We start from the raw sequence: 25,527 nt of genomic DNA on the forward strand, positions 1-25,527 counted from the left end.
TGGCTGAACACCTGCCTGCCAATGGGGAGTAGTGAATTAATTCCTTGTTTTGATTTGCTTGTGCCACAGCTTTTGCTTTACTGTCTTCATCTCAATCCACAAGTTTTCTCACCTTTACACTTCCAATTCTCTCCCCCATCCCACTATGGGGAGAGTGTGCGAGCAGCTGTATGGCCCTTAGCTGCTGGCTGGGGTTAAACCACGATACCAGGAAGCTTCAGGCTGGGTTAGGAGAAATTACTTCAGTGTGCAGCTGATGAGGATGCAAACACAAAGCCTGTGAAAGATAAAACAAGGCAGACAATAAATTCTTCTACCTAGACAAAAAATAGTGCTAACATCCTGCTGATGCTATAGCACTAAGTGCATTCATCTAGCCTGCTGCCTTCTCCCTCTCTAACTAAACTTCAGTAGCTATGATTGACAATCCCTGTGTTCCTTATCAAATGGCTATTTGCCCCTCCCTCCTTTCCTGTACCTTTCTGTCCTTTTGGGAACATACAACACACTTAAAGGCACTCTGTGATAAAAAATTGAAAATTGACCACAGTGCAAGACTGCATACTGAATACTTCTTTTAAACAGGCTCTGGGGCCCTGACAGTGAACAAGCAAATGAAAACCTAGCTTTCGGAGGACTCCTTGTAGGTCTTTTGTTGATTCTACATATGTTTCTAATGCACTGTGATACAACACCTGGAAGGAGATATGGTAAGAAGTTTGCCCAAAGTCCCCCGTCACCTGTAGCCATGCTTCAACATGGGCTAATAACAACAGCTATTCATTTTGTCATGCATAGCATGTGCGCAGGCTTCATCTGTATCATTGTGTGCTGAGTACACTAATGTGGATAGTGCTGCATTTGCCCACAGAGAGTGGAGGTCATGTAGAATGTTTCTGCAGTGTCTCTAGCAAGATCTTTCAGATGACCTTTGGGAACTTAGAGATATGTCAGGCTCTCTGTGAACACAGAGACATCCAGCAAGGTATCCCTGAAGCTTCTGAGCTCCTTGGATGCAGATGACAGCTGATCATCCCCAGTGGTTAAACCTGCAAAAAGCTAGTTGCCTACATTCAACTGGCTACATACGGTTGTTGTAACCCAGAATACTGTAAGAGAAGGGCAAGAGCACAAAAGATCATGCTATACAGAACACAAGAACAAGCTGAGTCCCAGAAAAAGCCCAGGTGGTGTGCTGGCAAGTAGGAATCCTAGCTTTAGGAAGGGAAGTAAATCTGGACATAAATGCAGGCTTTGTAGCAGACTACAAATCCTCTCCCACACTTCATCTGGCATTTAGGGGAGGACGGCTTAGATTCTCAGGCTGTGTTCTCCCTAGATGACCTAAGCTGTGCAGCACGATCACAATCATTACAATGTCTCTTAGGAGTCCACCAGTCTCTCCTCTTCACAGAGCCAAAAAGGACAAAAGAGCTCTCTCTAGGGAACATTCATCTTCCTGTTGGCAGGAAAAAGAAAGGTTGTCCCTTTTTTTCTGTGCTAGCAGATACTAAGATGGGGCAGAACCCTTGAAAGGTAGTTAATGAGTCTAGGAATAATTTGGCTCCCTTGCCATCTATATCTTCTTTTATTAGCTTACACATACTCCTGCATATGATCTAAGCTCTGTCTCATAACCTCAGAGTCTTGCACTTTAGACTCAGTCTCATAAGGTATGCTCCCATGTAGTGTCATATGAGTCACCTGGGTACACAAGGGTAAAGGAGGGGGTTCTGTTGCTGTATGGAAACCCTTGCTCTGCAAACTGAATGTGCAGTGAGCATATTCAGGGATCTCACTGATGACCCTGAGGGGCATGAAAGCCACTTTATTGCCATCCTGTTTGGACATTTGATGCAGCCTGTGCCAGCTTTATAAGCAGGTGGTGCAGTTCCTTTGGAGGGTCAAATAGCCCCCACCCTGGTGATCGAAGGCCTCGATGTACTGGAGCTCCTGAGACGCTCTGTCACTCCCTGTTGTGCTGTTGTTGCTTGTGCATGGACACACCACAGTGGGGCCCCTTCTAGCCTGAGCAAATGCGGGGCTGTATTGCAGCTGGCTCTGAACACTGCAGCTCCCCTGGCTGGGATGGACCATTACTAGGACATGGCTAGGAGGCAAAGATTTGTCCTGAGCCTATTTTAACTGCATGCTTGGGCTGTGCTTGGTCTTCTCCACCATCTAGCCTGAGATGTGCAGAATAACACAGACCACTGAGAAAGGAAGGCCTTCCCTTACATCTACCATATATGAAAGGGAAGAGTAGCAATACAGAGCCCAAAGCTTTATCAAGTGAGGGGTTATACTGACTTTTCCCTCCTGTCCACACAGACCCTCAGGGTTTCTGTCACAGGCAAGGTGGTAGGAGAGCCAAACAGTTTAGCTGAGATCACAAAGCAGTACACTCTCTTGCCCTGAGGTAAGCTAGGCCTTTTATCTCCTTCATTGTGTTAGAACTGAGCAAATTGTGAGAGGACAAGACAAGTCTTACGAAAAAAATATTTCCTCTTTTCTTCTTTCTCTTTATATATATTCCCCAGGTTGGTTTGGATCACAATACAGCACAAAGTATTAAGAGAGGCCTTTCTTTTCCACAGAATCATAGAATCATTAAGGTTGTAAAAGACCTCTAAGATCATCAAGTCCAACCATCAACCCAACACCCCCATGCCTCCTAAACCATGTCCCAAAGTGCCATGTCTACACGTTTTTTGAACACCTCCGGGGATGGTTACTCCACCACCTCTCAGGGCAGCCTGTTCTAATGCCTGACCACTCTCTCAGTAAAGAAATATTTCTTAATATCCAATCTAAACCTCTCCTGATGCAACTTGAAGCTGTTTCCTCTCGTCCTATCACAAGTTACGGGGGAGAAAAGACTGACAACCACCTCAAAACAGCCTTGTTCCAAGTAGTTGTAGGGAACAATAAGGTCTCCCCTCAGACTCTTCTACTCCAGACTAAATAACCACAGTTCCCTCAGGCATTCCTCATAAGACATGTTATCCAGACCCTTCACCAGCTTCGTTGCCCTTCTTTGGACACACTCCAGCAGCATAATATCTTTCTTGTAGGGAGGGGCCCAAAAGTGAACACAGTATTCAGGGTGCGGCCTCACCAGGGCCGAGTACAGGGGCACGATCACTCCCCACTCCTGCTGGCCACACTATTCCTGATACAAGCCAGGATGCAGTTGGCCTTCTTGGCCACCAGGGCACGCTGCTGGCTCATGTTCAGCTGACTGTCAACCAACACCCCCAGGTCCTTTTTGGTCAAGCAGCTTTCCAGCCACTCTTCCCCAAGCCTGTAGCATCACATGGGGTTGTTGTGAGCCAAGTGCAGGACCTGGCACTTGGCCTTCTTAAACCTCATCCAACTGGCCTCAGCCACTGAATGTCCAGATCCCTCTGCAGCACCTTCCTACCATCAAGCAGATCAGCACTCCCCACCCAACTTGGCGTCATCTGCAGACTTACTGAGAGGGCATTCAATCCCTTTCATCCAGATCATTGATAAAGATATTAAGCAAGACTGGCCCCAAAACTGTGTCCTGGGGAACAACAGTTGTGACAGGGCACCAATTGGATTTAGCTCCGTTCACCACAACTCTCTGGGCTCGGCCATCCAGCCAGTTTTTTACCCAGTGAAGAGCATACCTGTCTAAGCCATGAGCCTAGACCTTCTCTAGGAGGATGCTGTGGGAGAGAGTGCCAAAGGCTTTACTGAAGTCCAGGTAGACAACATCCACAGCCTTTCCCTCATCCACTAGGCAGGTCACCTGGTCATAGAAGGAGATGAGGTTCATCAGGCAGGACCTGCCTTTCATGAAGCCATGCTGGCTGGGCCTGATCCCCTGGTTGTCCTGCAGATGCCTGGAGCTCACTCAAGATCCACCACTCCATAATCTTCCCCAGTACCCAGGTCAGGCTGACTGGCATGTAGTTCCCTGGATCCTCCTTCTGGCCCTTCCTGTAGATAGGCGTCACATCGGCAAGTCTCCAGTCATCTGGGACCACCCCTGTTAACCAGGACTGCTGATAAATAATGGAGAGTGGCTTGGCAAGCTCTTCCACCAGCTCCCTCAGTACTCTAGCACTATTTTCTAGTTATCCTTTAATGAACAATCCTCTGTGCTGAACCAACACCAGCAGGATGCTTTGACCACCTTGGTGTGGCATGGAGGAGATCAGGTGAGAATTCAACACCTATCACTCAGAAAATGCTGCATCATGTTGCAGCACTTTCAGGGGAAAGGAATAAGGGAAATTGTGGATATCGTGGTAGTGAAATTAACCATTACTGAGGCTTGGATATGATCCAAGACCTAAGTCTTTTTTCTCTTTTGTTAGGAACTGTTTAATGTGTAAGTGAAAGCTGTCATTCAACCTGCACACTGTGGAAAGTAACCATCTAGAAAGTATACTAAGTATTCCTTGGAACTTGGTAAATACGCTCTATGGTGAGGTGTTATTACTGGAGGCAATGTTGACAACATCTAAAAAGAGAGGAAGCTTCATGTATCAGACAATGCTAACCCTTGCGTTGGGAAATCTGGCATGCTATCACATAAACAATTAAGCAAACCCAGAGAAGCTGGTAATCTGTGCTGTAACACGGTCGGTGAGGTCCAAAATCTCACATCAATGCTGCCAGAATTCTGGCCTACAACTTGGTCCGTATCCTTAGGACCAATATGACACAGTACACTCTCAGACTGAAGAACTGGAAAACTTATGTCGTGGTTTAGCGGCAGCTCAGCCCCACACAGCCGCTCGCTCACTCCCCCACCGGTAGATGGGGGAGAGAATCAGAAGGGTAACGCTTGTGGGTTGGGATAAGAACAGTTTAATAATTAAAATTAAAAGAAACAACACCAGAAATGCAATGTAAAGGAGAACAACGAGAGGCGCAAAGCCCCGGGGGAGGGGGGAAGGGGAAACGAACCGCCGGAGCGAACCGCGCGCGCCGCCGCCGCCGCCGCCGCCGCCGCCGCCGCAGCCGCTCACCCCCCGCCGACCCGGCGCCGCGCCGCCCCCGCGCTGCTACCGCCCCCCCTCAATATATTGGTCACGGTGTCACATGGTATGGAATGAACCTGCCATTGGCCAGTCGGGGTCAGCCGCCCCCACCATGGCCCCGCCCCTCCCAGCCCCCCCTGCCACGCCGCGCGGCAGAGCGCGGGAAGCTGGAAAGGTAGCCGACCCCCACAGTGAGGAGAATTAACCCCTTCTCAGCCAAAACCAGCACAACTTAATAACCAGATATGAAAAAGCTATTATATACCAAAACCAAGTGATTATTGCTAGCAAACATGATAGTCGCAGGATTGTCAGAATCACAACAGAAATTGAACAAACTGCTGGATGTCATTGGTGTGACATTTTGTCACGATTTTGGCTGGGATAGAGTTAATTTTCTTCACTGTAGCTGTTATTGTGTGTTTTGGATTTAGTATGAGAATAATGTTGACAACATAATAGCTACAAAAATGCAGCTGAATTATTCCCTTGTGCTGTCCCTCTGGATTTAAAGCCGGTGCTAACAACATAGTGATCATGCATGTGCTGCAAACTAGAGAAACCTGCTGGTGTCAGTTCAGACATTGATAGTTGTAGTCCGTACTCCCCTTAACAATAAACTGCATTTGTGCTTTCTCAGGTAAAGAGGAAAATGTAGCAAATACAGGTACGTTCTCCAGTGTGGTAGTGAAAATGAGGAAGGGGAATGTCATGTCCTGCAGCTTAATTCTAACATTAATTCCATAATTCATAAGATACTGTCTTCCCTGGGGTGTGAAGGTAAGCAGTCCCAGCCCTGCCCCTTGAAAAGAATTGGAAGGTAAACTGCTTGTACTATCCAAAAATACCATTCAGAGGAAAGAAAACATATGAGAAAAAAGGTGGCTGTTATGCAGTCACCATTTCCTTGAAGATCTCTCTGAGAGCCAGGTACTAAAGAGCTTACAGGAAAGAAAAGGATCAATGAGGAAAAATGCAAGTGCAAAAAGGTCCTGCCATGGATGTCTTCAGACAAGTATGTGGTTCCAAGTATGTGGTTGCTCTTCCACACAAAGGTTCTGTGTTGAAACTCTGCAATACTTAAGGGACAGAAAAAGGGAGCAGTGATTCAGGATTGAGCCTCACACTCTGTTCTCCAGAACCAACAGCTTTGAGAACAACAGTAGTGTTGCTGCCACATTTAATTCATACCTTTGCTATGTAGGTTGGAGGGTAAAAAGGAGAACTTATAGGTGTAGACAGCAGGGTCATTAAGAGGCATCTCCACATCCCATTGAAAGAAGCAAAGAGAAACACTGAAGCTAGTGAAGAAGGGCAAAGGAATTCCCTGGATAAAATTTGGCACGTACCCATGTCACTTACTCATAGCCATGCCACAGATACCAGGAGCATTAAAAAGAGTGACATAAGGGTGACACGAGTCTAGGAAATTATTGTTAGAAATCAAGTGGATGAGCTACCAATGCCAAGCATGTGCTGCAATTTGTCAGTTGGCTGAATTTCCTATTCAGGACTCATTTTATAATAACTGCTTTTAACTCACAAGCATTGAGAAGATAAAATTGCCTCCATCTCATGTCTGTGCTTCCTGCTTTCACAGTCCCATGCAAAAGCTGGGTTAAATCACCTATTAGGCTGTGAAGCAAGAGGAAGTGTAGCTGGGAGTTTGGGAGTGTGACTCTTCCTCTGCTGCTCCCCAGAACTAGACTTTCTGTCCTTGAAAGAGAAACAGGTGAACAAGCCATCTTGTAATAACCAGATTTTATTTTAATTCCAACAAATAACCCTCTTTTCTGGGCTACTGTACAAATGCACACATTGCATGTGGCAGAATGCAGGGTAACAGAGGTGAGCTTGACACCTCTGCTCTGTCAGCAGATGTCTGGTGAGCCTGCAACAACCAAGGGGCTGCTCTCACTCCTGCTAGCTTGGAGACTTTGGACCTTTCAATCAGCCTCAGAGAGGCAGGTACTGAGAGCAAGCAAGATTTATCTCTCTGCAATGGGGCAGTCTGGCAGTGCTCAGGCAGTAAACAACAGAAAAATAGATATTATTGACACTTGTTATACATTTAGGATAGCTTAAGATGAGCTAAAAGAAGAGCTCTCTCAATTTAAAGACAAATTACTTGCTCTGCTCATGATAGGATTCCTGTTCAGGTGTCTCAATAACAGCAGTAGAGTAAAACTGAGTAGAAGCCCATCTGTTTCTAGAGATGGCAACAGGTCGTTTCAGCCAAAGAGACTATTAAAGTCTATCCAATCAGTCCTTCACTCTTGTGATGGCATTCTCAAGGGACAATATTACTTTTTTTCACAGCATACCTTGTCCTGTGATAACAAGATCTCCAAAAATTCATCTGAAGCTCCAAAAATGTCCAATGTTGATAGTTCCATTACTTTGACAAAGGAGAACTCTCTGCTGGAGACAAAATTGATTTGTGCCAACATCAGAGGTTCTCTAGAGATGAGTGAAAGCACTGGAAGACTTTCCCCTGAAACTACACTAGACTAGACTAGACTAGACTAGACTAGACTAGTTCAATTGGAAGGGACCTACAATGATCATCTAGTCCAACTGCCTGACCACTTCAGGCTGAGCAAAAGTTAAAGCATATTATTAAAGGCATTGTTGAAATGCCTCTTAAACACTGACAGGCATGGGGTATCAACCACCTCTGCAGAAAACCTGTTCCAGTGTTTGATCACCATCTTGGTAAAGAAGTGTTTCCAAATGTCAAGTTCAAACCTCCTCTGACACAGCTTTCAACCTTACCCATGTATCCTGTCACTGGATAACAGGGAGAAGAGACTCGCACTTCCTTCTTCATTCCCCTCTTCATAGCCTGAAAGGCCACAATAAGGTCTTCCCAGAGCCTCCTCTTCTTCAGGCTGAACAACCCCATCACTCTCAGCCTTTCTTCATAGAAGAGGTGCTCCAGCCCTCTGATCACGTTTGTGGCCCTCCTCTGGACCTGCTCTAACAGGTCCATGCCTTTCTTGTACTGAGGACCCCAGAGCTGGATGCAGGACTCCACATGGGGTCTCAGGAGAACAAAACAGAGGGGCAGAATCACCTCCCTCAACCTGTTGGCCATGCTTCTTTTTATGCAGCCCAGGATACCATTGGCTTTCTGGACTGCAAGCGCACACTGCCGGCTCATATCTAATTTTTCATCCACCTGTATCCTTAAGTCCTTCTCAGCAGGGCTGCTCTCAATCCATTTGTCTCCCAGACTGTATTGATATTGGGGATTCCTCCACTCCAGGTGTTGGACCTTCTACTTTTTCCATGTGAACTTCATGACGTTCACATGAGCCCACTCAAGCCTGCCAAGGTCCCTCTAGACAGCATCCCTTACATCAAGTGTATCAGCTGTGCCACTCAGCTTGGTGTCATCTACAAACTTGCTGAGGCTGCAATCACTCCCACTGTCTATGTCAGTGATGAAGATATCAAATAATACTGGTCCCAGTATGGACTCTTAACTGGTTTTACTTACTGGTTTTCACTTAGGCATTGAGCCATTGACTGTAACTCTGTGGACATGGCCACACAGCCAGTTTCCTATCAGGCCATCCATCAAATCCATACCTCTCCAATTTAAAGGCAAGAATGTTGTGTAGGACCATGCCAAAACCTTTACAGAAGTCCAGGTAGATGACATCTGTATCTCTTTCCTTGTCCACTGATGCAGTCACTCCATTGTTAAAAGCCAGATGAGTCAGGCGTGATTTGCCCTTGGCAAAGCCATGTTGGTTGTCACCTCCTTGTCTTCCATATGATTCATGTGCTGGTTTTAGCTGGGATAGAGTTAATTCTCATCACTCTAGTTGGTATAGTGCTGATGGCACACTGATGCTTTAGTTGCTGTTCAGTAGCGGCTCAGTGTTGCTAAGCAGTGCTTATAGTAGTTGGGGACCTTACCAGCTTCCCATGGTCTGTCACACACATGAGAAGCTGGGAGGGGTGGGGCCACAGCCAAGACAGCTGACCCAAACTGGCCAATGGGATATTCCATACCATATGATGTCATGACCAGTATATTAACTGGGGGAGTTGGCATGGAGTGGGGAGCGGTTGTGGCTCAGGGTCTAGCGGCATTGGTCCAGCGGGTGGTGAGCGGCTGCAGCTCCTCCTGTTTGTTACCCATGCTGTATGCATTGATACAGAGGCACTTCAGTTGGGCTATCAACTGTTTCACCTCTTTAGATGAACACACCCTAATTCCTTTGAGGCATTTCACAGGTGTTTCCCTGTTGGTTCCTAATACATCAGCAGCCCCTTGCTCTTCTCTGTTGCTCAAAACTCATGCCCTGCTAAACCTAGTTTAAAAGCTTATGACTAGCCAGCTTGTTGGTGAAGACCCTCTTACCTCACATGGTCAACTGAATCCCATCAGCTCGCAACATACCCAGCTTCCCAAAGGTACACCCACAATCATAGAAACCAAAACCTTGAGTATGGCACCAGCCACACAGCCAGGCATTCACCTTTCCATTCACTGACTCCTCCTTCCTGAACCCCTTTCTCTCACTGGGAGAATAGAGGAGAACACCACCTATGCCCCAGATCCCTTAACGTTGCTGTGAGGGACATATGGTCCCCCACCTTTTTTGATTGTTTTAAGTTGCCTTGTGCAGTATCATTAGACTATACATGGAATGGTAGGAGCAGATGCAGATGCCTGCAGTTTCTTGATAGCCCATCATCTGGTGTGACTGACCAGCTTTGTTTCTGGTTATTGTCTTCAATAATGCTAATTGCTCAGATTTTATGACTCTCTGTGTTTTTCACCCTCCCTTTCCTTATCATGCCAATTTTGCAAGGTCCTTAATCAGATAATCTTACTGAAAAAAACCCAAACATTCTCACATTCCACATATCCTCACCAATTAATGTGACTAACCATGTTTGTTCTCATCACTGCTTCTCTTATCATTTGTCAGTCAGGTTTCTGTCTCTGTATGTTCTTATTTATGGCTTCTTTGACAAGATACCCTTAAAGGAAGACACTTTCCTTCCACATACCCTTCCACAGCCTCAGCGTTCTTCCTATATATTTCACTTCCCATATTTGCCCCATCTACCTATCAATAAAAGCAGCAAAGCAGTATGATTAAAAAGTTATTTTTCTGAAGAGCAGCAGATAGAATTCCTCCATACAAAATGGGATTAGACGAATGAAGGATTGAGAGAATGCCTCATAACAATGTACTGCCCTGTTAGCAGTAAAATCATGCCTGTAAATGAGATAATTTTGTCTTATAACCACTTTGTGATTCAGAAAGGCCTATAAGCCACCTTCTTATGATTTCTTGAAAAAATGTTCAAAATGAGAGCTTTCCCTTGTTTTTCCTATTAGTAATTCAGGTTGTATGTAGTTTCAAAGACAAGGTCTTGTCTGGACAAGACAAATTTGTCATACTATTTAGCAGATGTGTGGCCCGGATATCATAGAGGCATGCTGGCTGATTTTATGTAACTACACCCTTATTTCAAAAAACAAAACAACCAACCTGTTTCAGGTCAATATGAAGAAAGAGGAAAAAACCTACACAAACCTATTAATTATCTGTATATTGTATTCATGTCAACTTTATAATACTTGTCTGCAAGTACAACTAAGTGCTAATATTTCCCAAGAACTCCTCAACTTTAACACACATTCATAAGCCTGTTGAAAAGGATTATATCCATTATAATGAGCTGAATTATATTTTAATCCTCAAACTCAAGCTAAGGGTGTTCCAGGCCTGCTCAATATTTGAGAATACAATGAGAAGTGGGAGAGAATGTGTCAATCATATAGCAATTGTACCTTACTCTGCTTCATCCTTTGAAAGGAAGTAGGTCCAACTTCCACTTCCAAGACAAGTCTGCTGTCTACAAAGGCAGAGCATGGTCCATGCAGAGCAGCCAGCTTTGAGATGGTGGGGAGAAGAGCAAGAGGCAAGTGCCACTGTAATAGCATGTGGGATTAAGGTTGTGTGTTGCTTTGATGTATTTATTTGAGGGGCAAGCCATGCTTTGGGAAAGGTTCTCAAGAAAGCACGGACAGCTCTAGTATGGCTGACTTCCTAGGCTCCCAACTCTCTTTGCACTGTCACCAAACCCTGTGTTCCCACTGTACTTGTGCATGAGCCTACTGGTCAAGATGGCTTGTGTGAGGCAGCCTTTCCACTCACCTGTTGAGGCAGAAACCACTCTTACTGTGCTTTGAGACCACTAATCCAAAGAGCTTTGAATCTTGACTTCAGCATGGTCTTTCTGCTGGTTTAAGCTGCCCTGTGGGCAACTGACTGTTTTGGACCCTGTAGGTCAACACAGAGTGACAGCACAGTGTGCACGCTGCTGCAGCAGGGTGTAGATGTCAGTATTATGCCAAGGCAGTGAATCCACTCCAGCATTCAACTTAGGTCACACCCGCTACTGCATTTCCTCTTCTTACCAGTATAGTTCCTTCAGGAAGGTGAAGTATGACAGGAAGGATGGTTCACCCCTCTAAGACCCTTTTATCTGAAGCAGAGACAGTGATGGATGGGAAAAGCTGTAAAATCTTCTCAAAAGGGTTTTGACTTTGAATGCACAGCAGAGAACAGTCACAGCCACTTTAGCCATTTTGCCTTTATGAGTGGTGATCTGCTTTATCACTTCATGGTTATTGATGAACAGTTATTACGTCAGTGCTTCTGCTGTACCTAGGCTCTGTCAAGGGCAGTGTTCAAGCTCATTCCCCATCCTGAGGTGAAGTTTAACCAGAGGGAGATGGTGTGTGTTGAGGCACCATCAAATCTGAGACACGGGCTATGAGTTCTGCCACCAAGATGCCACATGTCTATAGGCAAATCCCTGCACTCTTCCATGCCTTTGCTTCCCGACTTCCTCTTTCTTTTGCATATTTACAAGATTTTCAGGGCTATGAACATGTTTGTACAGCACCTAACACAATAGGGTGTTGCAGTTGACTGAGTTTTCTCTAGGCTGTCACACTGCACATGCAAAAGAACCCATAGCGTTTGACATTCCTTTATTGCTGAATTCTACCATTTAGGGTATTTTCCTATTGCACCATTATGTTTGCACCATCAAAGTCACTCTGAATGTGAAAGTGTTTCCCCTTTTTCTGTGTTCAGATATTGGTAAAGTTCATTAAGGGTGTCACAATGATAGTGAGAAGGTAAGAGGTAACAGGTATGTCCTGCAGGAACCGTCAACAATACAGCCAGTTCTTGGCATGCACAGGCAAAGCCCTTCTCATTTCATATACCTTCCTTGCTTCCGTTCGTGTACAAATAAGCAGGTAATTGCCCTTACTCTTCAGTATGATATGTGCTCAGCTTCATGATTTTTCTCCTCCGCTCACTGAGCTTTGCCTAGCGTGAGATGTTTGCAACCCAAATGGAAGCTACAGCAGGGTATAGAAATGACTATTTGAGACAGGGAGCCCAGCAACAGTGCAACTTCAAGGCAAGTAAATGCTGGGATGGAGTATAAAGAAGGAGAATATAGAGCTGTCATGGTTCACACCCAGTCAGCAACTAAACACCACAGAGCTGGTCGCTCACTTCCCCAACTTGTCAATCCCAACTTGTGGGTTGAGATAAGAACAGTTTAATAATTAAAATAACTATAATAATAATTATTATTATAGTAATACCAATAATGGTAATATAATAAAAAGGAAAAGGGAAAAAGGGAAAAAAAACCAGAAACACAAACGATACAACCGCTCGCCACCCACCGACGCTGCCGGCCCCCGAGCCATGATTGCTGCCTCCCTCCCCCAGCCAGCTCCCCCCAGTTAACATACTGGGCATGACATTACATGATATGGAATATCCCTTTGGCCAGTTTGAATCTGCTCTCTTGGCTGTGCCCCCCTCCCCTCCCGGCTTCTTGTGCCCCTGGCAGAGTATGGGAAGCTGGAAAAGTCCTTGACTAGCACAAGCACTATGCCTCAACAACCAAAACATTGGTGTGTTATCAACATTGTTTTCATATTAAGTCCAAAGCACAGCACTATGCCAGCTGCAGTGAAGAAAATTAACTCTGTCCCAGCTAAAACCATGACAAGGGCCCACCTTAAAGCTCTGATTTCTGTATGCAGTCTTAGGAAAACATTATTTTACAGCAGGAACAGAGGAGCTGAATATGTTTTCATGTATTAAAAATGCCAATGTACCTTTCCTGAAAGATGTGTCGTATCTTCTGCCTTTTGCATTTCTCATTCTTCAATAAGGTTAGCAATATCTTAGTGGTGGCTTCAACAAGACTCGCTCTAGCCTGTGTATATCCCATCATTAGCCAGATGCTAAACAAGTGACTCCTACAGGAGGCCTCTGATCAGCAACTCCTACAGAGGAAACTTTGATCTGGCCGGACTGGCCTCCAACTCATACATGGCAACTTAGGCTACTCCTGCAGTAAGCGCCGGACAGCTGCAGACGTGGAAACTCCAGCAGTCATGAAGTTAGCACCAGTGGAAATACCTTGTATGCCACCTGTACTGTTGCACCCAACAATGAGAGTTTTAAGTCCTGTTGATTTCATGTGTCTTTCTCAACTCCCTAAAAGACAAACTAATGTTTGCAGGAAGTTGGATATGCATCTTCTCTGTAAGAAATTGTAGAGAAACATGGTTATTTGCCTGTGGAGTAAATAAAACACATTTTTAAAATGCATATCAGCTTTCTGTTGTAGTTTTAAAAAATCTGACACAACTCCCTGCTGAATTAGTATTTTCAGCTAACTACCATCTTGTCAGTCTTACTTGCAGCAGATCTTTTCTGTATGTCCCTCTCAAAATCAAGCAATTCAGCAGCACTGAGGGGGACAAAACAGACACAATGAAGGATTCAAGGTAAAAGCATCCCATTGCAACATCTGGGTTACACATAGCCTTAAACACCACTTCAGCTTTTACCAGTTTTTAAGAGAAGCCTTGGGCACAGTGGAGCTTGAACTTGTTCAATTTTTAATGAAACAATATACCTAATGTCACTGTTTTCAACACTGGACCATAGTAAGAACCCTGAGAATCATACCATACAACTGATGCTGGCAGATCGTTTGGAGATATGAAAATCTGGGCTCAAATTTTGTGTTGTTTTTTAGGCAGAATTAGTTATGAGGTTGGAAGAAACAAGCACTCCTGGTCTGCAAAAGAGCTTGCATAACTGCCAGATGTTCTTGTAGTGATTGTTCTGACTCAAACCAGTGAGGTCTCAATTCACCTGAAGTGAAAAGAGGTCTACAATACTGAGTGTAGTAGCTTTCTGATCATCGTAGTATTTCAAGTTTCTAAACTTTAAAACAAAAGTCACAACAACAACAAAAAAACTTGCTATGACTTTTCTCTGGATCAGTTTGATGTGAACTATTGAGGAGTGTAACTCTTGATACCCATCAGTAGGTTTCTGTTTAGAACAATTAGTTAAGATACCAGTTGCTTTAAACCTTAGAGAGAAAAAACCTTGTCTTTCAGTACCTGAAGACCTTAAGCAGATCTGAAGAAGACTTTCCATACACTACCAAAACTTGACTGTTTTTCAAATGTACCTGAAGGTATTACCTCTTCTTGTCCCACTTGAGTTAAAAGACACTTGGAAAAAAAATCTGGACCTAGCTCTTGTAATGGTATTATCTTGCAAATGCTTGATTTAAATTTAGAACAAACAGGAAAATGGAACTCCTCAGCTCCTTAAGTAAATTAAATGCAGTGCATCAGAACTGTCAGGTTACCTGTCTGCAAGACTGCCGACACAGAAACAGCCTTCCTGAACTTCCAGATAGTCTGTAGTCTGGAGTGCATGTTAGATTAATGGTTGACGTAGCTTCACACTGCAGAAGTATCTTTTCTTTGCTCATTTCTGGAAAACAATCCAGGTGCAAAAAAAGTTAGGAAAACTGTCTTAGTTGAAGGACTGATGGTATTTTCACACCATTTCCTGTAGTATAAAATAATCTAGAATTCATACCTGCAAAGTTCTGGAGGGCTCACAAAAAAGGAATTCTGTGCCACAATGCAGTCTTATGTAGTATCTTTAGTATGGGAGTAGTTTTAAAGCAACTTCCTCCCAGGAAGTGAGTGAAAAATGAATCATCATAAAGCTATACTGGCTGTGTTCATCGTTTTCTGCCATCTGTGTATTGCCAGGAGCTTCATGCAGGCAGCATGTGCTTGCTCTATAGCAGCAATATGAAAGAGGAGTGGACACCTTGGGAAGGTGAAGCAGAGGATGTGGCAGGCAACCTCAGACCCTTGTGTTCCACGGGATGACAAAATAGGAGCTGCTGAAGTTGCTTCCTGATTTGGGGCTGCAAACACGAGGGTTTTAGCTGTGTGGAGTTTAAGCAAGCAAATCTAGAAAGGCTTTGAATCGCCTTATGTAATTGCTGGGACGTACGAATCCCGTGAGCAGTACGCTACAAGCCCCAGAGACGCTAGCCCTCTGGGGAGCCACGGTCACCTTTTCCCACACTAGGTGAAAACCTCAACCAAATTACATGAAGGAGAGAAAAGGGTGGCACAGGGGGGTAACGCTGGCAAAGGCGTGATTTGCGGAAACCTTTCCCACACACAGCAGGGCACCGTCAGACGCGGCTTGCCCCCGCACCAGGGGCGACCTGTATGAACCGTGCCCCTCTGACGCCTTCCAAGCTGAGGGCGCTCCCTGGTCTGCGGGACACGTGCCGTAAGGGCCGGCTCCGTCCGGATACCCCTCACCGCCCGGCGACGGCGGAGAAAGCGCCGCTGCCCGCGCCCGCAGCCGTCCCGGTCGGGCGGTGCGGCGCCGCCATCTCCTGGGCCGCCGCTGCGCAGTGTCCGCGCTCCACCGGCTCCGAACGCAGCCCCAGCAATCGCCCGGCCGTCCAGTCGATCGCCGCCCTGGCCCGCTCCCCCGGCGGCCGCCCCCGCGGGGAGCACCGTGCCGCCGCACTGGGCGCGGGACGGGGCTCGCGCGGGGGCGGAGGCGTCACACACCGCAAAGGCGAAGGGCGCGGAAGCGCCCGTGCCCAGCGGATCGCAGAGGGAAGGCGAGGCAGGGCGAGGATGGCTTCGGGCCCTGCGCGCAGCGCCTGCTCGGGGCGGGCTGAGGCCGCAGGGGCCCGGCCGGTACCGCCGCGGGCCTCCCTCCCCTGCCCGGCCACCGGGCGGCGGGGACACCGCCACAATAACGGGCGGCTGCCTGCGGCGCCGGTGTGCTCTCTGCGGGTCGTCGCGCACTGCGGCAGTGCTGTTGCGAGCGGGCTCGACCCCGCGGACAGCGAGCGGCCTTAGGGAGGCGGCGGGCCGCCGGCGGCGCGCTGAACACTGCCGGCCGCCGCGTTGCTGGGGCTGGGCCGGGGCGGAGGGAGGAAGCAGGCGGGGAGACTTCCTCCTCCTCCTCCGGAACCAGCCGGGCGGCGGAGGTAGCTTCTACCCAGCAGCAGCCGGCACAACTCGGCACCGACCCCCGCTGCCCGGCGGAGGGCTGCGCCTCACGTCGCCCATGCCACCTACGTGCCCCCGCCGGCGCTGAGCGCTCCCCCGTCCCCGCGGCGGGGCTGCTCTTGGGAGGGCGGGCGCCGCCGGCTGGCCGGAGCCGGGAGCGATGCCGGTCTCTGCCCGCTCGGCGTCCCGCGGGGCGCAGTCCGACGCCTGCTTCCTCGCCCCCGCCCGCCGGCGGGACCGTGGCGCCGCTCCGCGCGGCGAGGAGAGCGGCGGCGAGCGGCCCAGGCCTCTCCGCCAGGCCGGCGACGCGGGCCGGCGCGGCAGATGGGTGGCTTCTTCCGCCGCCCCCTTCCTGCCTTCTTTCTCCTCCTCCCCTCCGCCGCCCCCCGCCTCCTCCGCTGCTTCCGAGGCCGCCGCCTCCCCCTCCCACTCGGCTGCCTGTCTCCTCCCGACGGCCCCCCGGACCCGGGCTCGCTCCCGCTCCGGCTTCCCCGGACTCGCCATGAGCGGCGGCGCCGCTCGCTTACCGCCGCCCCCCGCCCTCTGCCCGCCGCTGCCGCCCCTCCATGGGCCAAGCCTGCCGGAGCCGGGAGCGCGCAGCCAGGGCCGGGGTAGCCCCGCTGGCCACGGCGCACCCCGCGCCGCCCCGGGCGTCAGAGGCCCGCCGCCAGGTGAGCAGGAAGGGGGCCCCGGGCGAGGGGGAGTAGCTCCGGGCGTCCCACCCCCGCCCGGTAGGGCAGCGGGCCCAGGGGGCCTCGAAGTTGTCCTCCGCAGCTCCCGGAGTCGCGGCGGCCCCGGGGGGTCCGCCCCCGGGCGGGGGGCGGGCAGCGGGACGGGACGGAGGGAAAACTCCCGCCGGTCACAGCAGAGCGAGGCAAGTCGCGGCGGCCGCCCGCAATTCGTGTGGCGGCCGGCCAGCCCGGGGTGGTCGGGGGGTGCCCGGGGGCTCCTGCGCGTCGGTGGCCGGCGCGGCCGTGGCTTTTTCCCCGCCGGTCGGGATGCGGCGTTGTGAAGCGCTGGCGGCCCGCGGTGCTGGGGGTGTCGCCTCCGGTCGTCGTACCGCTGCCAGCGCTTCCCCGCCCTGCGCTCCCGTCTGTCGGCCGCCGGCGCAGCCGGAGGGGTTGCGCTGCGCTGGGCGTCGGTGGCCGTGTCTCATGCGAGGCTTCGGTGTGCCCTCGGCAGCGCCGGGGCCTGGCCGGCCCTGCCCGCGCTCCCTCTTCCCCACAGCGGTGGCTGGCCTGCGGCGTGCCGTGGGGCTCCGCGGGGCGCCCGCTGTGCCAGCGCTCCCGAGGGGGGGTGGGGGTGTGTCCCTGTCCCTAAATCCGCGCTACGCGGCTGCCAGCAGGCTGTCGGTATCTGTAAAATGAGCGGTTTACAGGTCACCTCAAGTTCCTGCGCATAGCTCCGAAATGCTTTGAAAGTCAGGCTGCCTCTGTGGGAACCCCAGCTGAGTGCCTTCGGGGCTCTCAACAGCTGCCCCTTAAACGTGTTCTTGAGTTCCCTGTTAGAAACAGCCAGCAGCAGGGTCTCTCTTTGGAACGGGCGTTGGGCATGCGGTTCACTTGTCCCGGAGCTACGATGTTTTCAGGACTGAGGGCCCAACATCTGGGTTGATGTGCTTGCTGTCAAACACCAGAGCTGCTTCCAAGACTGCAGTGGAGTTTCCCACATGCTTAAATTTAAACGAGTGTCTGTGTGGTTTCAGGACTGGGGCCTTAGATGTTCTCCTAAGCTGTTGTTTGTGAATGGCAGCAAGAATTAAACTGTTTATGTATATACAAAGTTAGTAATTAGAAAGTGGTATGGGAGAATGGCAGAAAACAAGACATCATTCTTTGGGCCTGGAGGGTGAAGAAATGAGATCTGTAATTAGACTTCTTTTAGAATGTATTTTTAGTGGTGCTCAACTTGGATGATTTACAGGAGTCTGCAGTATGAGTGTGTATACTGATGGAAATCTTGCTCTGAAATGAAGTAGATTTTATAGATAAGTTTCTCTTCAGATTTGTGGTTCACAGCATATTAAAGAATTACCATGCAGAAAGTTGAGGAAGAACTTGAATTTTTACCTTTGAATTGTATTACATAGCTCAAAAATAGCTTTTCCTACATGCTTAGGCCACAGAACACATGGGGAATATCAGTCTCTCCTGTTTAGCTATTTGGGCCTTCCAAATAAAATATATAGGAGACAAATATTCCTCCAATATAGGTGATCTGGTAACGGAGGTTTTGTCTGATAAAACTGTATGTCAACTTTTTGTTTTAAAACTGCTTGGACATTCTTGGTATAGATGATAACCTTATTTTAAAGCCTAATCTCAAAACCTCTCCTAACCTTCCCACGCTCTTATTATTAGATTAGACATATTGACCTAGTATGTTACTATTGGGAGATAAAAGCTTTTGTATTTCCCATGATTTGGAAAATCTTGGTGGAGAGAAGAACTATAACCCTTGTCATATAATGAATTCATCACAGGCCTCGTGTACAAAGACCTTACTGTTGCATTAGGGAATGTTGAGCTTTTTCTTCCCCAAAAAGGGAAGGGGCTTTTTGGGTTTGTCCTGAGTTTTTGGTGTTCACTAGCACAGATCCTGTGCTCAAAAGTTCTGTGCTTAATGGTAACTTGAATAGTCAGAACCAGTTTGCTTAAAAGAGCCCTTGCAGATGCCCAAGTTAAATGATTAAGTTTTACAATATACTTAAGTCACAGTAGCAGGTTAATGTTTGTTAGTCATGATCTCAAAAATACATAAAATGTTTTCATGTAATATGATCTCCAATTCATCTTCTAATTTTGAGATAACGTCATAATTTACAGACAAATCCAGGAGGTTTCTAGATTGGGGATGAGAAATGTATTTTTTTTCTCTCTGAAGGGAAAGACTGTTACTCTGACTTTGTGAAAGTCTACCTGTATCATTCAGGTATTTGCCACCAGAGGAAAAAATGATACACCAAACTCTGGCATCAGGGCTGAATTTGGATTGTTTTGCTGAGCATCTTCTTAGTTGTTCTCTTGAAAGCAGTAGTCTCAGATTGGCGGTCCTAATATATTAACATTTGATAAAAAACTGTATTGTGATCTGGTCTTCAAACATTAGGGGATAGTGAAATTACTGTAGTTTACAAGCAAGTTTGAGAGAATGTTTACTGTTTTCCCCAACAGAAAAATGTTTAGTGATGACTGGTTCTTCTTTTCTATTGTTGTTTCTTTCGTATTTTCCTCACAAACAGTGTGCATCAACAGAAGGGAAAGTCTCTATGCATGGTAGTCAAATTGGTGAAAGAATATTGGACTAGAAAATGCTGCACTGAAGAGCTGATTCTTTGTTTCGTTCAGGAAATTGATCCTGATCTTAAGAGGCACTTCACCTTCCATAAAGTACTTGGCCTCCACTGGGGTACATGCATCCTCTCAGTGGAAAAGAGAAGCCCATCTAGAGGCAAGGTTGTCAGCTAGGAAGAGAAAAGTGTGTCTCTAGTGGAAATTCGTAGAGCTTTTCAGCTTCACTTCTTTGATAAGGTCTGTATTAACATTTTCATGTTTTGCAGCCTTTGGAAAGGAAAGACGGCTTTTGGAAGTTGCAGTGTACTAAAGATACTGCTGTGATGTCTGTAGCTAGTGAAAGCAACTTCTTCTCATCTATGTTACGCATATCAGTTTTTTGGATGTCATCTGGTAAACTTTGCTAAATTTAGTTAATATTGCCTGCCCTTCTTATGTTGCAAAGTCTTTAGTTAGAATAACTTCAAAACTAAAATTATTGTTTAAGATGCACATGAGGCTAAGTTACCTAGGCAGATAACTAGGCACCTGCTAGGTCTTTCAGTTTGGAGAAGCTGAAACTGCTGATCAAAGGATTAATGCTAGTTTTAAAGAATGCATAACTACAGAATGTGAGGGGATGGACTTGCTTGTAAAGATAGTCCTAGTGTGTTGATTAAGTGCAGTAGAAAGCTGTTAGAACTCATAGTGATTCTGCCTAATGCTGTATATGCTAAACAGTTGTAATATAAGTACCAAAACTCCTTGTATGTTCATATCAGCACATGTAAGCTTTTGTGCCTTTAGCAGTTGTGCATAGTTGTACCATCTCTGCGTGGTATGTGTGGCTTTGTTCTCAGACTGGAACGCAGTTACTGTGGCTTTACAGTGAGTGTCATATGCATGTCGATTTTGGCATGTCCGGAAATAGATGTGAGTTTTCTGATTTATGTTACAGAGATGCTTTATGGCTTTATAACTGTGCAAAATAAAGCAATATGGAATTATAATATCTTAGTAAGACCATGCGAAACACATTCCATCTGTGGATGGTTTTGAAGGGTTGCAACTGATTTTGATAGATTAAAAACAAGCAAACAAACCCTCCCCCAAACTAGAAACTAGTATTGTAGCGCCTTTATTTGAATTTGGTTGAAGTGTGATGTTCCGAAGGGAAGAAGTGGGCTTGGTGGTACTTCTTGGTTAGAATTACTACAGTGTTGTAAACCTATTACTGTGCATCTTTGTTGGGTAGAACTAATTTGTCTTGAACACTATATTGTAATTATTTTTAGTATCTCAGAATGATTTATTATAATGTTGGTGTGTTGGTTTTGCTAATTTTGAATTATAAAGGAAGATAGAAGGCCCTTTTTTTTTAACATAAAGTAGTTGTATTCTGAGTAGATTCTAGTAATCCTGGAATTAATGTTAGCAGACATACATTGAATGTTTATTTTAAGAAGTTACTTATAACAGAAATGAGTTGTGTATTTATGGGATTAATTTGGGAAATAAACACAAATGTACTTCCTTAACAATTATTTTCAGATAATGTACATTCATTTTAAGTTATTCTCTGTGACTACTCTGTCACTTTAGTTTTTATTTCACTTTGACTTCCTTTGGTAAATTAAAATGTAGTGCTTACTTGAACCAGAAATGGTAATTTTATGACCTGAAATGGCTCTATGCCATGAAAGTACTGGATGAAGTTATTTTGGACATATGCTTTTGAAGTGCCAGCACCAACCCGCTCAAGTGAATGCTAGCAAATGTTGATATTCCCCTCCCGACATAAGTATTTAAAGATAGTCTGAGACTGAGATAAATGTATTTTAAGGAAAATTATTAAAATAAAATTCATACGCAGATCTCTTAATAGTAGTTCTTGCTGTACAAACAACTTTATCCTTACTTATGCAGGCATATCTCAAATGCAAAATGTACAGGAGCACGGGAATGAAAAATTCAAAATTGTCTCTACAGTACAAATTTCAGTTTCATAATCAGAAAAAGACCAGAGGTAAACATCTTATTTTGAAATGCATGCTCTCCTTTGCAATGTCTGTTTATGAAATAATCTAACTTATCCTTTTGGTCTAATCCATCAGGGTACTGATTATTGTCAGTATCTGTTGATTTGAGCTGGATGACCTACTGGAACTGATCCTTCAGCTGTCAGAAGGACTGTGAGTTTGGGAGGTTACACAGAAAAAACTAAGACAGAGCTGCAATATAGCTGGCAATTGATTTGATTTGTAAACTCACCTGTCTTTTGTTAGCTACTGCCTTGCCTAAACGTTGTTGGTTGCCTAGAAAATGGGGGAGAGATTAATTTGCATTAAGAGGGGAGGTGTTAGATGTGAGTGATTTTTCTGCTGGTGTCACTCCACAGGCATTAGTGAAGATGGCATGGATTTGCAGCTGAGAAACAATTTAGGTCTGATGTCTTGTACAGTTTTTGGTTAGAGTCTGTCTGGTTTTGAAATGGATGGTCTCGTCTCAGTTAAAGTAACTAATAACAGATAATTGATGATTCAGTGTGCAGTACAGTCTCAGTTCAAAGAAGAGGAATGTAATGAAAAATTACAGGTATTAGCTTGGTCTGTATCCTAACACTTCCCTCCTACATCTGCACGATTTTTCTGTATTTAATGACAAAGCTACAACATTTGCATTTTCATATCCATCTGAAGTTGGCATCCCAGGCACATTACATGTGCTATTTGAACCTTGAGCTATTTCTTTCCAAGATGAAATTACTACAGAGAAAAGTTAGGCAGCGGGGCGGATTTTACACTCTCACTGCTTCACCAGTGCTTTCAGACAGATGTAGAAATTGAAAAGTCAACACTCTTCTCAACATAGTTTGAGAAGTATGTTTGCCTGATCACAAAAAGGTTAAAATGAGAAATTGCTTTAAAGAATATTAATAAACATGATTGTAAATATTGTAAATCCTTAGTAATGTTGTGCTCAGTTAAAAAATAAAGTGAGGGGGTTTTTTCCTTCCCTTTTTATATTTAGTTTTACTGCTTATACAACCTTTTTTTTTACCCACAAATTAGCTTGGCAAAATGAAACCCACACATGCACAGAATTTCATTGACTCATGGGTTTTTTCCGGAGAAAGATTGGCTTTAAATCTTTTTCAACCAATGTCATTGGAGCTTTTTTTCTTAGTTCTTGCACCTCAGGTATTTTAAGTGGCTTCTCATATGGTGTCTGCTTCGTGTCAGAAGGTCAGATGGAAATGTATCGTCTAAACATAAGATTTACCAGTGTTAATGTTATACAAGATGTGGGTGGGATAACAAGAAGGTAGAGCACCAAAATGTCAGAGAGCATCTTACGAAGTTCGCAGTGGGAGCTCCCTTTTCATGAATCTTCTCATATGGTGGTGCTGCTTTCTCCTACCTTTGTTTTTTCTGGGTTTTGTTTATTTTGTTGTGGGGTTGTTTGGTGCTGGATTTTTTTTAACACCTCTGGTTGCATTCTTCTATGCTTGTTCTAAACTATTTTTTTCTTCTTTGTGTATGCAAAATACAGTAGATGCTTGGTTGTTAGAATTCCATGAATGAGGAAAAGATTCTCCATTCCTGAGGGGAAAAATACTATTGTTTTTGTGCTCCAGTGGCTTAAAATAAAACTTCCTTCTGGAACTTACTCGATGTGTAATGTAGAGCAAAGAATACATACTTCACTTTATTCAGGGAAAGATGCAGGCAATTGTTTTTGAAATAGTAAGTTCTAGGTATTTTCAGAAGTATTTTGAGCAAGCACAGTGTACAGTGTTTCTGTTTTCTGAGCTTCTCAGATGCACACACATGCTCCCAATGTTGATTCTTAAAACACTCTTCCCTAGATCTAACTGGGGGGCCTGTCATCCCTGCTCTAAGCTCCTGGGTTGCTGTTCTCAGTATGACTGGCATCATGTTTAGGTTGAGCCTCTGCATCCTGCCTCTCATGCAAGGCCTTTGCAGCCATGATGTATGAAAGAATAATATCTGTGATCAGTCTCTTGGTGGTAAAGTGTGTCAAGACATTTCTCTAATTTCTCTTGAAATGACTGGGGTACTGCATCCACACAAATAATCTATGTTGCTTGCTGCATTGTCCAGTTGGTGTGGTTTTCATGGACATGAGCTGTCATAATAACCAGCCTTCAGTGAAACACTGTAATATTTCAGAGCTTGTAACTCTAAGCATTTTGGCTCCGTCACCAGCTTCTGGGACAATCCCAAATGACAAATTATAATTTTAAAAGGAGACATTCTCCATCACTTTAATTACAACAACAAAAAAAAAAAAATCAGAGGAGCTTACTTAAGTCTTTCACTGAATTTCTGTTTTTCTGTTCTTTTGTATAATGTACACAACTGTATCACAAAGGTATTCAGCCAGTATCAAAAAGAACAATACTTAAACTGTTCAAGGGTGTTTATGATTGTTTTCTATATCCCTTACGAAAAAAGGAATTGCACTTTTTCCTGTAATACTACTGATTTGTGCTCCAGGGCACATTTTTTTGGAAGGAGGGCAGGAGGAATGTTGTTATTTATGTTATGTATTTTCTGCCAGTCTCTACAGTGAGGAGTAAAGTGTGAATACTGTGAATCTTATTAAAATACTGTATACCTAGAAAATTGCCTATTAGGAAGACTACCCTTAAATAGTTTAAAAATTGCTAAAAGCCATACACAGTATTTGTTCACATGACTTCTATTTATAGGAGAGCCTGGGGAGTGGTTATTAAACCAAAAAATATGGCTGGCAAAGTTGACTGTGTATATAGAACAGTTGGGTCTGTTGGAGAATACATGGAACAGCATGAGTGCTGTATGATTGAAGCTGCACAAAGGAACTGCAACATACAGTTTGAGAACATTTGTTGCGTGTTTTTTCAGCACAGCTGAAAGTTATTCCTTCTTTATCTTTTGTTGCTTTGCACCTGGCATATGTTCAGGTTCCAAAGTGAAAACATTAGAGATTTACATTTACTATCTGCTTGGGTTCTTGCTCTGTAAGGATTTGTGTTTTAGGCACATGGATACTTCTGCTTTCATTAAGAGCATGTGCAAATGTTTGCAGGATCTGAATTGTGGTTGGTTTTTTTCCCTGCCTACAGGTCGACATTTTAAAGTGATTTTTATTCCCCTTGAAAATGTGTTTATCTGTCTATTTTTAGGGTGTGCAGGCAGGCTTTCTGTATAGATCTTCTCCATGGCATAATTTTTTTCCTGTTTGTAAGTTGATATGGCAGCAAGCCAAGCAGGAATAAGCAGTAGCTTTTGGAAAGAATTTTTGTGCAGATTTAGTTGTAGGTTATTGAGTCCTTTGGCTCAGAAACCCAGGAGTCTGTGATCCTTTTGGTTTGTGTGTGTGTTTGAGCAAGATTACATAAAGCTTTTATGATATGATATGAAAATTGCTTTTGCAGATGATTTTGGAGGTTGGATACAGTTCAGACTTATGAGCAGTTTCAGAAATTTCTTATGATTTTTGGAGATTTGGAAGTGATGGCTTTTAGCCACTGGTGTGAGAAGTCTGTTGAAACTTAATAAATCTGTGACTGTGCTTGTAAATAAGTAAAGCAACAAACCTTGGTATATGCTGCAGTGGCATATTTCAGGCAACTGGGAATAAAGATAAATTTTATGTCATTCTTCATAGGCGTCTCTTGAGTTGGACTGAAAAAGTGAGGGAGGCACACCAGAAAAATACTCCCTTTTTCATTAAAACTTAATTTTATTTTTAAAACATTAAAAAAAAACATTAAAAAATTGTAAAAACCATT

The 25,527-nt window shown here is 45.3% G+C and overlaps 2 protein-coding genes across 3 annotated transcripts in view; one reads left to right on the forward strand and one right to left on the reverse strand.

Moving 5' to 3' along the window:
- Positions 1 to 10,195: 10,195 nt before the first annotated feature.
- On the reverse strand, positions 10,196 to 16,515 carry LOC142050520 (uncharacterized). Its single transcript, XM_075079206.1, has 3 exons — positions 16,507 to 16,515; positions 14,763 to 16,440; positions 10,196 to 13,634 (listed from the first exon to the last, which is right to left on the reverse strand). The coding sequence occupies exons 1-2, from the start codon at positions 16,513 to 16,515 to the stop codon at positions 15,502 to 15,504; spliced, it is 948 nt and encodes a 315-aa protein (XP_074935307.1). The 3' UTR covers positions 10,196 to 13,634; positions 14,763 to 15,501.
- Positions 16,516 to 16,600: 85 nt separating this feature from the next.
- The window catches only part of RNF38 (ring finger protein 38), a 127,514-nt gene continuing 118,587 nt past the window's right edge, over positions 16,601 to 25,527 (forward strand). For both annotated transcript variants that reach the window (XR_012657921.1, XM_075078439.1), the window contains exon 1: positions 16,601 to 17,126. Coding sequence is in view for 1 of the 2 variants with exons in the window: in XM_075078439.1 (XP_074934540.1) it covers positions 16,616 to 17,126 (511 nt within the window). In the remaining variant the exon portion in view is untranslated. The remainder of the gene's footprint in view (positions 17,127 to 25,527) is intronic.

The sequence above is a fragment of the Phalacrocorax aristotelis genome, chromosome Z (genome assembly GCF_949628215.1).
Source record: "Phalacrocorax aristotelis chromosome Z, bGulAri2.1, whole genome shotgun sequence".
Lineage (NCBI taxonomy): Eukaryota > Metazoa > Chordata > Aves > Suliformes > Phalacrocoracidae > Phalacrocorax > Phalacrocorax aristotelis.